Genomic DNA, 13203 nt, shown 5'->3' on the forward strand with positions numbered 1-13203 from the left:
TACGTGTACAAGGTGCTGAAGCAGGTGCACCCGGACACCGGCATCTCGTCCAAGGCCATGGGCATCATGAACTCGTTCGTGAACGACATCTTCGAGCGCATCGCCGGCGAGGCGTCGCGCCTGGCGCACTACAACAAGCGCTCGACCATCACGTCGCGGGAGATCCAGACGGCCGTGCGCCTGCTGCTGCCCGGGGAGTTGGCCAAGCACGCCGTGTCCGAGGGTACCAAGGCCGTCACCAAGTACACCAGCTCCAAGTGAGTCCCTCCGGGGCTCGGCGCGCAGCAGTCCCTTTTTCCTAAAGGCTCTTTTCAGAGCCACCCACTTTGTCATTGGAAGGAGTTGTCAACCTTGTGTGTCTCTTAGCGGCCCCTCTGGTGTATTAGTTGTCTTTAGTGAAATAGCACAAGCTTTCCTGTTGTTCCTCTCAGCTGTTGACACTGTAAGTACAGCTTTCTTGGCGCTGTTACATTGGTCTTAGTGTGCATGGGATGGGGCGGGGGGATCGATTCATTCAGTGTTCTTTGGCTATATTGTTAATCCCTTTATTTCCTTTTTTTCCCTTTCTCTGAAGTAGATAACATTGAGTTGCTAGTGGACTGCTGTATCCTAAGCTTCCAGTGCGGGAAAGCGACAGTGGTTTTCTGTGGTAAAATAGGGGACTTTTGGGGTGGGAGGGTTGGTGGTCTTTTTAGATTATGTCATTTCTTTCCAACCTCTTGCTACAATTCAGGTTTTCTCCTGCTTGAAATGCTGCACAAACTTTCATATATGGTGACAGTTTTCCCATGAACTTTTTCTTAAGCTTGTTATATTTAAGGATTGTGCACTGTGTCAACAAAATACCCTCGGTTTATTAATGTAGAGTTTGGAATGCTTGGGAGTTGAAGGCTCCAAGGGCAAGTGATTGTTTTGAGCTTTACAAAAGGAGGATTAGTAACTTTATGCGGCATTTGCTTTTTACTGGTCATAGTAGAAGCAAGAAAACCAGATAGTAGGTGAGAGTGGTATGTTTTGTGCTAGAGTGATTCTTGAAGTATGGTCTCCAGTGTTATCTGAGGGTGGCTTTTTGTTATTTTACTTTTTTTGTGTGGATGCTTTCTGGTCTTAGTAGTTAATGTTAAGCTCTGGAGGATTCTAACATGCAGTAACGTTTACCACTGGGTAGATTGCATGGGGAATTGAAGCATACTGATTGTAATATGGGAAGGCACATGGAGTATTGATAATACCTTGGAGGCAGAATTGCAGCTTTTGCTGACGACTAGGTATTTTAAATAAGAAACCTCTAGGTTTTGGCTTCAGCAACTGATTAGACAATTGTGCTGTTATAGGGAATACTGGAATTTTAAGTTGGGTTGAAGAAGGAAAATCCAGAGTTCTGATTTAAACCTTTTAAGTATTGTTGAAGAGAGGAAACTGGTGATTGTGTAATTGGAATCTTAAGCTATAAGCTTAATTAACTCCAAGGGGTGCGGGTGCCCGTGGCTCACGCCTGTAATCCTAGCTACTCAGGAGGCTGAGATCTGAGGATCTCGGTTCAAAGCCAGTCAGGGCAGGAAATTCCGTGAGACTCTTATCTCCAATAAACCACTCGAATACCGGAAGTGGCGCTGTGACTCTAGCGAGAGAGCGCTTGCCTTGAGCTGAAGAGCTGAAGGACAGCGCCCAGGTCCAGAGTTCAGGCCCCACGACCGACCAAAAAGAAAAAACAAAACCTCCAAGGGGCTCCATGTGTCATATCTCACCCCTTACCCCAATATGTCAGATAAAGAGACAATAATAAAAAACAGAGAACGGGGACTTATTAATATAGCATGGGTACTATGCAGGAAGAAGCAAGCAAGCACTTCAGCCCATCACCCTCATATAGACATCTGATTTAGGTTTGAATGGAGAAATAACTGGGGGTGCATATATGCATAATTATTAAGTCGAAGTTATAGACACTTATGCTCAAAGGTGATCTAATTTGCTCATTATCTTAGAATTGGTCAGGTGGGACCTTGTAACAGGTACTGAAAAGGTTGCTTTTGCTTTAAAAAAAAAAGGGGGAGGGCTGAGAATGCAGCTTAGTGGTAAGGTGCTTGGCTAGCATTCGTGAAGCCCTGGGTTCAATTCCTCAGTACCACATAAACAGAAAAAGCCGTAAGTGGCACTGTGGCTCAAGTGGTAGAGTGCTGCTCTTGAGTAAAAGCAGCTCAGAAACAGTGCCTAGGCCCTGCATTCAAGGCCTAGGACTGGGTGAAAAAGTACTACTTCTTGGGACTCTTAAGTGAGCTAAAAAGCAAGATCTGCATTTTGTATGTCTTTGTTCTGAGCTGTTGGTCTTGTAGCTATCTTGGAAATCAGCAGTGTCAAGACTGATCCAGTGAGGTCTTTACAGAGACAAGGAAACCTCTGTAAGGAAAGGAGCATCAGGACTTCTGCAGGAAGTTGTTAAGCAACAATGATGCTAATTCTACCCCCTGAGACTGTGGGCTACCTGACCACCTGAGGCCACCTATGACCACAAGAACCCTTCTGACTGTGTACTTACGAATTATGCATACCTTTCCTTACCCAATTCTTCCTCTGTTTCAACCTAAAGCAAATGTGCTGGGAAGATGGCTTCAGATATCTCTTTACCTCTTCCAGAGGTGTTCCTGTTTCACATCACTTAAATCTCTTCTGGAACTGGGGTACATGTTGCTCACATCTGTCATTCTATACATTCCAAAGGCTGAGACCTGAGCTCACACTTTGAAGCCAGCCTGAGCACAAAAATCCCCAAGAGTTTTTCTCCAATTATGAGGCAAAAAGCTAGAAATGGGGGTGTGGCTCAAATGGTAGAATGCCAGCATTGAGTAAAAAAGCTAAATGGAGAACTTGAAGCTGAATTCAAGCCCCAATACCAGCAAAAAATAAAATGTAGAACCCTCTTTGTCTCTTTGATTGTATTGGGGTTAGTGTCTGAACCTGACCTCTAAAACCCAGAAGTTTGAGTCTGGGACTCTTGTAACATTGTTAAAATAAGAAGCATTGTAGCTGAGAAAATGTTTATCATCCCTGGTCCTAAAGGAAATGCAAAAAAACCCAATCCAAAACAACAACAACAACAACAACAACCCAGAGATATCACCTTACCCCAGTCAGAATGGCCTATATCCTAAATTCAAACAGGTACAAATGCTGTACCTTTCTCTGCAGGGATACAGAGAAAGAGGAACCCTACTGCACTGTTGGTGGGAATGTAAACAAATACAACCACTCTGGAAAGCAGTCTGTACCTTCCTCAGAAAACTAAACAGACCTCCCCTTCGACCCAGCCATCCCACTCCTAGGCTAATATTTACCCTGAGCAACAGGAACCTGGATACAAGCAAACCTGCACCTCCATGTTCATTGCTTCACTGTTTACAATAGCCATGATATGGAAACAACCCAGATGCCCCACTACAGATGAATGGATCCATAAATTCTGGTACCTACATACAATGGAATATTATACAGCCATTAGAAAGAACAAAATAATGGCATTCACAGGGAAATGGAACTAGAACAAATCATCAGGTTAAGCAAAATAAGCCAAGCCCAGACAGTCAAATGGCATAGTCTCCCTGATGTGCACATTTTAAATACAAAATGCAACGAGATATGGCAAAGTAAACAGGACTCAAGAAACAAAGGACCTATTCTTAGTGTGCCATATTGTTTTTAGATGACTTTGTTCTTGACCCCAGGGTATGTATATGTGCACATATGAGGGAAGCTAAGAGGAGGGCACAGAATCAGAAGAAAATAGGTAATAAAATGGGTCCATCAACTGCACTGGACATTGATGAAAGTGAACTAAACAACTAAAGGGCAGCGATAGGAAGGAGGGAATAGGAAAAAGGGAACAGAGTACACTAAGTACAAGGACAGAAATGCATATATCACCCAATTTGGAAGAAATAGTTGTATTGTCAAAGTTCATAAAAGTTCACAAGCTTTATAGACCATGATAATGAAAATTCGCCTTGTGAAGGTTAAAATGTGTTTGTTATTTTAGCTAAGTATCACTGTCCCACAATATTGTGAACTATGTATAATCAAAGAAATTTAAAGGAAGCATTGTAGCCTGGAAGTGACTCACCTTTGCCCCTTCTTTTTTAATGAGAGAAAGAGAATAAATGGTTCCATGAAAGAAAACAAGTACTGTGTTTTTATTGTTTTTATTTTTATTTTGGGGGATGGGTCTTAGGGATGGAACACAATACCTCATATGTATTTGGCACATGTTTCAACAGTAAACTCAAAGCGCCTACCACTTCCCCACCCCCAATTTAAACAACACTAGCTGCTTGTCCTCTCTGGAGGACAGCTTGTAATGATCAGACCTGGGTTCTCGAAATTCTTCTTTTTGGCCTTACCCAAGATGACCATAAAGTATCTACTACAATGTAGGGAATTGTACAGATATCAACATTTGTTAGTCAGAAGCCTCCTCCCTCATAGCCTAACACGCTCTTTCCCAAGGCAACACTAGGCCCATGTAGTAAAGGTGTAAATGATTAGCCCTTACCCACTTTCCCTGTGTACCCCTTTGAGATAGCTTTGACTATAAAAGGCAGTGAGATTCCCCCAAATCCAGGAGGTTATAAAAGGTCACCTGAGACAATAACCGGCACTTCTCACTTCCTTTCCCTTGTGAGAAGGGTCTTGCCAGCCCTTTTACCAGCAATAAACCATTTCTTCATTCTTTGTACCTGGATGTCCGCGTGATTTTCTGGCAAAGTCGAAAATACTCCTAACCTTAACAAACTTTGCATTATTCAGATACTGTTTTTAACCTCTTGAGTGCCAGCATGTAGTACATGTGGATCCTTGTGCCTGTCCTGGGGCTTGAACTCAGCTCACCTGAGCTTTTTAGCACTCTACCAGTTGAACCACAGATCCACTGCTAGCATCTTTTGTACTTAATGGACTTTCCTGCCCAAAGTGGCTTCAAATGTCAAGATTCCCAGAACCTGGAGACTGCAGAAGATCAAGAGTTCAAAGGCAGAGACAAGTGCTAGTGGTTTACTTGTATAATCCCATCTTGTTCAGAAGGCTGAGACCTGGAGGAGTGAGGTTCAAAGTCAGTGTGGGAAGAAAAGACTTGATATTCTTTCTACAATTAGCAAAAGAGACGGCTCAAGGGATATACAGCACCAGCCATGAGCAAAAAAAAAAAAAAAAGCTGAGTTAAAGCCTCCGCCAGACACAGGAGATTATGTAAATGAGTGGATCCAGGCTGAGGCATCCTATTGGTCTCCATGGCAGGATGGCGCGTTAGCCAATGAGAGCGCTCCGCGGACAATCCGCATTCTTCCTATAAAAGGGTAGCGCGGGCGAGGTCGCGGCACTTTTCCCAGTTGCAGGGCGGAGCTCGGTGGTGTGCGGCGGCAGTGATGTCTGGTCGGGGCAAACAAGGAGGCAAGGCCCGCGCCAAGGCCAAGTCGCGGTCTTCCCGCGCCGGCCTGCAGTTCCCGGTGGGGCGCGTGCACCGCCTGCTGCGCAAGGGCAACTACGCGGAGCGGGTGGGGGCCGGCGCGCCGGTGTACATGGCGGCGGTGCTGGAGTACCTGACGGCCGAGATCCTGGAGCTGGCGGGCAACGCGGCCCGCGACAACAAGAAGACGCGCATCATCCCGCGCCACCTGCAGCTGGCCATCCGCAACGACGAGGAGCTCAACAAGCTGCTGGGCAAGGTGACCATCGCCCAGGGCGGCGTGCTGCCCAACATCCAGGCGGTGCTGCTGCCCAAGAAGACGGAGAGCCACCACAAGGCGAAGGGCAAGTGAGGCGGGTCCCGTCAGCGCGCCCCTCGCCAGGCTCCTTCGTGGCCGCGAAATCAAAGGCTCTTTTCAGAGCCACCCACTGTTTCAAATGAAGAGTTGTCACGCGAAGTAGCCGGTGTCCGCCTGTCCGTGCGGGGCCGGGCGAGCGGGGAGGGAGGCGGGTGCGGAGCGTCGGTTCGCTTCCTCGTCCCAACGGCCCGTCCCGTCCGACTCCCGGGAAAGTTGGCCGCCGGCCGCGCCGCGGGCGTCCGTGCCGAGTGTGTGGTCCCTCGCTGGTGTCGCTGCAGGCCCGCCCTGCGCTTCCCGAGCTCCTGTCCCACACTTGGACCTAGTGCCGGGGCCACCGTGGGCCTCGTGGGTTGGCGCGAGCTGGGCTCGCATCGCCCGCCCTGGCTTAGTCTCGGGAGCGCCGCGGCCCCTCGGCAACAACACACTCCCCGAGGCCCCCTCCAGTCCGGGTCTCCGCGCTGGGGCACGGGAGCGTCGGCCGGCGGAGGGCGGGGCTGCTTGAAGGCAGAGGAGGGCGGGCAGCGGACCACCCCAGCTACACACGGTGGTCGCACGGGACTCGGGCTACAGGAGCGCAGGCCGGCAGAAGGCGGGGCGGGGCGGGGCGGGGCTGTCTCAGGGGAGGGAAGGGCGGGCTGAAGCCCAACCCCAGCTACCGACGGTGGGTGGTCCCGGACAACCGTGGAAAACCAGGTGCGTTGGGGGGTGGGGGGAAGTACTGGCCGAGAGGAGAGCAGGAAGTGCCGCGGGGGGGGCGGGACGGGGCGGTCCGCGTTCTGCCAGAGCCAACCGGGAGCGCTGGGGCGAGCGACGTCACGGCCAATGGGCGGCCAGCGCGGGCCTTTCAAATCCCTGGCGCCCAATGGGAAAAAGACGTCGCCTATAAAGTGTGTAGCGGGGGTGGCCTGCCGTCCGTTTCTGTGTGCGCGCTCGTGCCGAGTGTTTGTGAGACCGTCGCCATGGCCCGCACGAAGCAGACGGCGCGCAAGTCGACCGGCGGCAAGGCCCCGCGCAAGCAGCTGGCCACCAAGGCGGCCCGCAAGAGCGCGCCGGCCACGGGCGGCGTGAAGAAGCCGCACCGCTACCGGCCGGGCACCGTGGCCCTGCGCGAGATCCGGCGCTACCAGAAGTCGACGGAGCTGCTGATCCGCAAGCTGCCGTTCCAGCGGCTGGTGCGCGAGATCGCGCAGGACTTCAAGACGGACCTGCGCTTCCAGAGCTCGGCCGTGATGGCGCTGCAGGAGGCGAGCGAGGCCTACCTGGTGGGGCTGTTCGAGGACACCAACCTGTGCGCCATCCACGCCAAGCGCGTCACCATCATGCCCAAGGACATCCAGCTGGCCCGCCGCATCCGCGGGGAGCGCGCTTAAGCTCACCCGGCGGCCCTCGGCAAGTTCCATCGCATCCAAAGGCTCTTTTCAGAGCCACCCACTGCGCCCTCGGAAGGAGCTGTGGCCTTGTTGATGTGTTTGTGTCCCCCCCCCATATAACATAGTATGTGCCGTTAAACAGTGTTTTCCCTGTCGTGGTTCCTGCAGACAACAAGAGGTTGTGCCTTCTCCCTGCCTGCTGCAGCCATAGCCCCTCAGGCCCGGATAATCCTGGCCCTAGGCCCGGCCTGCTGGAGGGGCCGGACAGGAACGGGCAAGCCTCACGGTTCCACAGATCCGGGCCTCCGGATGGGGTGGCGTCTCGCAGGCTGACGTTACTGCCCTCAGGCCAGTCCGCCGACGAGAGAACGGGCGCAGGCCACGTACAGGCTGCGGGCTCTCCGTCCTGAGGGGCGTGGGATAGCGAAAGACGGAGTTGAGAGCTGCGGAGTTTGCCGGAGTAAGTACAGCAGGCCTGACGAGGGCAGCGCCAGCCTCCAGAGGCTATTTGGGGCCTCTGTCTAGGCCTGCAGAGGAGGGCGGAAAAGGACAAGCCTTCCGCTTTGGAGGTTTGCAGAACAGCTAATAAAGGTCGGGCCTGCCCATTGGAGGTTTGGACGTCGAAGTTGTTATTGGTTCTCGGTTATCTAGCCCAGGACAAGGGAGTCGCAGGCCCCCTTTCTGGTGTAAATCCAAAAAAAAAAAAAAAAATGTCACTTTTAACTGTGCCTCGATGGGTTGTCTCTCTCTTGGGAGATCATGTCTGTCTGTCCGTCGAGTTTGGGTGTGTGCGGGTCTCACCGTTTGCACAGTGTCGGTAATCCAAACAGCTTTTTCAGTGGAGCCCATTTAGGGCCGGCCACCTCGAAACTAGGACGTTGAGGACTGAGGGCCAAAGGGGAGGGAGGAGGCGCTCTTAACTGACAGGCGACTTGTAAAGCCTGCTTCCAGACGCTGTGAGGAGCTTTGGGCTTGTTGGCTCTTGTTCTGCCTTCTATAAGGCGGTTCTTAGGGCTTGTACCCAGGACGTAGACCCCACCCAAGGCGGCTTCCCTAGACTTCCACTTGGGTCTGAGTTGGGAAGTCGTCTTCTGATCCTGGCTGTTTTTTAGGTGAGTATGTCTCAGTTATCCCCAGTGCCTCTCATCCCTGCCTTTGGTCATTTCTACCAATTGTATCTGAGCTTGTTCACACGTTATTAACACCATTTATTCTTGTGACTTCTTTTAAGTGATTTCATTCTACCAAGAACTAGAAAGTGGGGCAGCCCCTTGTGCCCAAGACCTAAGACCCTTTCCATTTCTCCATTGTTTTGTAATAGCCAGGAGCCAACTTTCTAGGATGTGGGCACACACCACGATGTGTGGACCCTCCCACCACCAGAATCCTGAACCAAATACACATACATCTTTATAAAGTATCTAGCTTACAGTATTTTATCTTTGTGTGTGTTTGTTGTTGTTGTTTTTCAATCTTGGGGCTTGAATTCTGGGCTTAGGCGCTGTCCCTCAGCTCTTCAGCTCAAAGCTAGTGCTCTGCCACTTGAGCTACAATGCTACTTCCAGTTTTCTGGGGGCTAATTGAGGTAAGTATCAGACTTTCCTGCCCAGGATGGCTTTGAATCGTGATCCTCAGATCTCAGACTCCTGAGTAGCTAGGGTTACCGGCATGAGCCATTGGCACCCGGCTTAGTATTTTATAATAACAAAAAAAGAGGGGCGGGGGAATATTAAGGCAAATTTCAAAGCAAGATGGCAAACAACTTAAGACCTTCCTGTGGCCTTGGGGTTTTTGAGAACAACTTGTATGTACCATGGCTGAGGTAATCAAGGGCTTCTATTTTAGTCTTAACCTTCCTCCTTCCGGTCCTTTCTGTCCCTTACCTTTCTGTCCCTTGCTATGATTGAAGTGCTTATTCACCAAAGCTCACTTCTAAGGAAGAAAAGTGTGAACTCAAAAGGAGGAATTTTGGGTGATCCAGGGCCTGGTCCCTCTTGGCTGTAGAACAGCCTCCCTAATTAGTCTTTCTAGTTTCTAGTTAAAGGTGAAGCTTTCAGACAAAAGTAGAGAACATGTAGCCCTTGGGAATTGATTTGGTAATGATGGAACATTTCTGCTCTACCTGGCTGCCTGTATTGGTAATCTCATATGCCCTATACAAATAATGTCAATATCCAAATGGCCCTTGGCAGAAAAAAGTTTCTCCATCTGAGCAGGGAAAGACCTTGCCTGCCTCTTGTTCCCTTTTACAAGGCTACTATACAGACAAGCCGCTGGACTTTGACCATTGAAGAATGGTCAGGCCTGCTTCTGCAGACATCTGCTATAGAGCTTGCATGAATTAAATTTGTGTGCATGTGCTGGTCCTGGGGCTTGAACCCAGGGCCACAGGCTCTTGCTTGGCTATTTGGATCACAGCTTGCACTCTACCACTGGAGTCATACCACTACTTCCAGCATTTTGCTGCTGATCAGAGATAAGAATCTCAAGGACTTTTCTGCCAGGGTTAACTTTAAACCAAAATCCCCAGATCTCAGACTCCTGAGTAGCTTGGATTGATTACAGGTATGAGCAAGAATATCCAGCAATTTGGGGTCTTGTGAAAGAAGGGACATCCAGTTAGAAAGGGTGATTGGAAGCCGGGCGCCGGTGGCTCATGCCTGTAATCCTAGCTACTGAGGAGGCTGAGATCTGAGGATCACGGTTCAAAGCCATCCTGGGCAAGGAAAGTCCGTGAGACTCTTTATCTCCAATAAGACCACTAGAAAACCGAAAGTGGTGCTGTGGCTCAAGTGGTAGAGCGCTCCCCTTGAGCTGAAGAGCTGAGGGGCAGCGCTCAGGCCCAGAGTTCAAGCCCCACAACTGACCAAAAAAAGAAAAAGTGATTGGAGTGATATTTCCAAGAGCCAAAACCTAACCTCAGTTTCCAGAAGCTGAAGAGTCAAGGAACTGACTCTCCTTGGGACCTCCAGAAGGAACCAGTCCTTCAGCTACACATTTTAGGCACATATGACTCATAAAGACTCTGACCTCCCAAAGCACAAAAGAAATAAATTTATGTTTTAAATCGCTGTGGTTAATTGGTTAAAGTAGTGATAGGAATTAATATGCCATTCTGACACAAAAGACTGCTTTGGGCAGAGTATAAAGTGTAGTTAAAAGGCAAGAGGGAGGCAGGGAAAAAAGAAAAGAGGGATGGGAAATAGAAGACTTGAGATCTATGATGATCCTTTTCTGGCTGCAGAGCAGCTCCTTCCTTCATGGGCCTGTAAAACCTGTCTAACTCACCCTAGAATTTCCTAAAAAGCATCTCCTTTCTTTGCAAGTGGTACTAAGCTCTCCTTGACAATGGTGGGCCTACTCCAGCTGTGGACCTGTAGGGTTATTCAGACCATCCCAGGCAGAAAAACCACAGATTGCCTTCACTGTGAGCTTGGAGCAGCAGTGGCAGCCTCTGCTTGCTCTTAAGGAAAAGTCATTTCTGTGCAGCTACAAGGATGCTGGATTTATTTCCTACGGCTGTCCAACAGAGTCCCAGAAAACATCAACTTATTTTCTCAGACTTGGAGCTCAGAAGTCTGAAATCAAATTAAAATGCTCCATCCAAAGGCTAAGGGATTATCCTTGCTTGTCCCTTTCACTGCCTGGTGACTCCTAGGATTCCTTGGCTTGTGGTGGCACAAATCCAGTATGCTGCCATCTCTCTACACTGATTTCTTCCCTATGTCTCTGTGGTCCAAATTCCTCTCCCTTCTAAGGGCATTAGTTATTGAATGTAAAGGCCACCCTAAGTCAGGATGGTTTCATTTTAAAAGTCCTTAATTGCTGGGTGCCAGCAGCTCATGCTTATAATCTTACCTATTTAGGAGGCTAAGATCTGAGGATCACAATTCAAAGACAATCCAGGAAAGTTTGTGAGACTCTTCTCTCTAACCACCAAAAAAGCAAAAAGTGGTAGTATGCTTGCCTCAAGGGTAGCACTCAGGCCCTGAGTTCAAGCCCCAGGACTTGCGCACCTGCGCGCACGTGTATGCACACATACACACACACAAAGTCATTAACTAATTACATCTACAAAAACTATTTCCAAATGAAAAAGGAGGAAATATCAATAGACACGGAGTAGCCAAGATTCTAAACAGGTAGTTGGCAAAATATGTAAGTTAACTTGCAGTGGAGGGGCAAACGGAATCAAGTAGGCATCCAAGGCCTCAAAAGCCAAGTAACTAGCCTTGGTGACAAACATAAGGGCACTAAAAATGAGAGCTGGGAACCAGCCACGGCAAACAGGCAGGAGGGGAAACAACTGACTGTTGCACACAGAGGCTTGTTTGAGCCTGGATGGTAAGGCAGAGCAGAGCTGTTGAGGCAAAAAGCAATCAAAGATGACTCTGGACCTTCCTGTCTGGGTCTCTGGGAGGGAGGTGCCACCTCCATGGGGACAGGGGCCTGGGAGGAGGAGCTGCTGAAGCGCTCATTTCAGGCCACTCCAGGACATGCTGGAGGTAGAGCTGAAGACTTAACTGGCTTCTCCCACCTGCCCAGAGGAAGTAGAGGCTGCCCAGAAACAGTCCTCTTGGAACAATAGGCAGAGCATTTTATCTCAAACCAGAGGGGAGGAAAATGTAATAAGGAAATTGGACTCTATAATTTTTATGTACTGTAGGGCAATAATAGTCTGTAGTTCTATGAAATGCATAAAGGCCAATGTATTAACAGATCCTCAGATTATTTGTAATTTATAACTTTTTTCAGTGATGGGGATTAAACCAAGATCTTGTACTTGCTAGGCAAGTACTTTACCAGCTATTGGGTAATAGCTGGTAATCCAGGCAGACCTCCAACTCAGGATTCTCCTGCCTCCACCTCCCAAATGCTGAGATTAAAGATAGGTGTCACCACACCTGACATAATCTGCAAATTGTAGACAAATATTTTAGTAAAAGTCAGTAGTATTGGAGTATACTCAATAATGTCAAGTTATTCCAACAGTATAAATATTAGCACCTTCCTTTGTAAAAGAGAGAATTTAAATTTGGGGGCTGGTTCGGAAACAATATGTCATGCTGGAAGAAAAATGCCAAGTTATTTGAACTGTCTGACCTTCAATTTCCTCCTCTGTTAAATAAAAACCATAACATTGACCTTGCAGGATTTGAAATTGTGTTTGTAATACTGACACGTTGCAGGCATTCATTTCCTGGGATTTTTCCTCTTCATTCTTTTAAAAAATAAAAATAAAAAAGGTAATAAAAATCACAGAAAAATATCTGACTTCAGTCCTTAATCCCTTTATGTTTCTGTGATAGGCCAAATTCTAAAATGGCCTGTGGTATCCTTATTTAATCCCTTCCCTTTGAGTAGAACCAGAACCTAGAACCGGCTTTTAATCCAGAAAACGGTACAAAGGCTGGGCTCAGGTAGCTCATAACTGTAACTATAATCCCAGCTACTCAAGAGGCTGAGATCTGAAGATATCGGTTTGAAGCCCAGCTCAGGCAAGAAAATCCAAGAGTCTCTCATCTCATATAAAATACTCAGAAAAGGCTGGAAGTGGCACTGTGGCTCAAGTGGTAGAGCTCTAGCCTTGAGCAGAAAAAGCTCAGGGGCAGTACCCAGGCCCTGAGTTCATGGTTTAGGACTGGTCAAAAAAATGGAAAAAAAGAAAAGAAAATGGGACAAAGGTGAAAGTATTTTGCTGCTATGATTTAGAATCATAATCAGGATGGGTGCTGGTGGCTCATGCCTATAACCCTATCTACTCAGGAGGCTGAGATCTAAGGATTGCAGTAGGAAGCCAGCATGGACAGGAAAGTCCATGAGACTCTTATCTCCAGTTGACCAGCAAAAAACTGAAATGCAGCTGTGATTCAAATGGCAGAGCAACAACCTTTTTTAAAAAAAATTTTTTGGGTCCCATCGTGGGCCTGAACTCTGGGCCTGGGCGCTGTCCCTCAGCTCTTCTGCTCAAGGCTAGCACTCTACCACTTGAGCCACAGCACCACTTCGGCTTTTTTTTT

General features: G+C 48.5%; 3 protein-coding genes across 3 annotated transcripts in view; all 3 read left to right on the forward strand.

Annotated features, from left to right (window-relative positions):
* Positions 1 to 1512, forward strand: part of LOC105984869 (histone H2B 1/2) — a gene marked incomplete at its 5' end in the record, with an annotated part of 7617 nt that extends 6105 nt beyond the window's left edge. The window contains one exon of the mRNA XM_013015182.1: positions 1 to 1512. This exon is cut by the window's left edge and continues 12 nt beyond it. Coding sequence (XP_012870636.1) covers positions 1 to 261 — 261 coding nt within the window.
* Positions 1 to 7226, forward strand: part of LOC105984867 (histone H3-like) — a 19126-nt gene extending 11900 nt beyond the window's left edge. Inside the window, exons 2-4 of the mRNA XM_013015181.1 lie at positions 3200 to 3224; positions 6507 to 6518; positions 6764 to 7226. Coding sequence (XP_012870635.1) covers positions 3200 to 3224; positions 6507 to 6518; positions 6764 to 7183 — 457 coding nt within the window. The 3' untranslated portion in view covers positions 7184 to 7226. The remainder of the gene's footprint in view (positions 1 to 3199; positions 3225 to 6506; positions 6519 to 6763) is intronic.
* LOC105984863 (histone H2A type 2-A) lies at positions 5376 to 5912 on the forward strand. The gene has a single exon (XM_013015177.1). It carries the CDS (start codon positions 5415 to 5417, stop codon positions 5805 to 5807), a length of 393 nt encoding a protein of 130 aa, XP_012870631.1. The 5' UTR covers positions 5376 to 5414; the 3' UTR covers positions 5808 to 5912.
* Positions 7227 to 13203: the final 5977 nt, after the last annotated feature.

This window comes from Dipodomys ordii, unplaced genomic scaffold, assembly GCF_000151885.1.
Source record: "Dipodomys ordii isolate 6190 unplaced genomic scaffold, Dord_2.0 Scaffold26, whole genome shotgun sequence".
In the NCBI taxonomy this organism is placed as follows: Eukaryota; Metazoa; Chordata; class Mammalia; order Rodentia; family Heteromyidae; genus Dipodomys; species Dipodomys ordii.

Excerpts from the sequence above, each read along its gene's own strand:
- LOC105984863 (XM_013015177.1), top strand. The coding sequence starts at position 5,415 with ATGTCTGGTCGGGGCAAACAAGGAGGCAAGGCCCGCGCCAAGGCCAAG.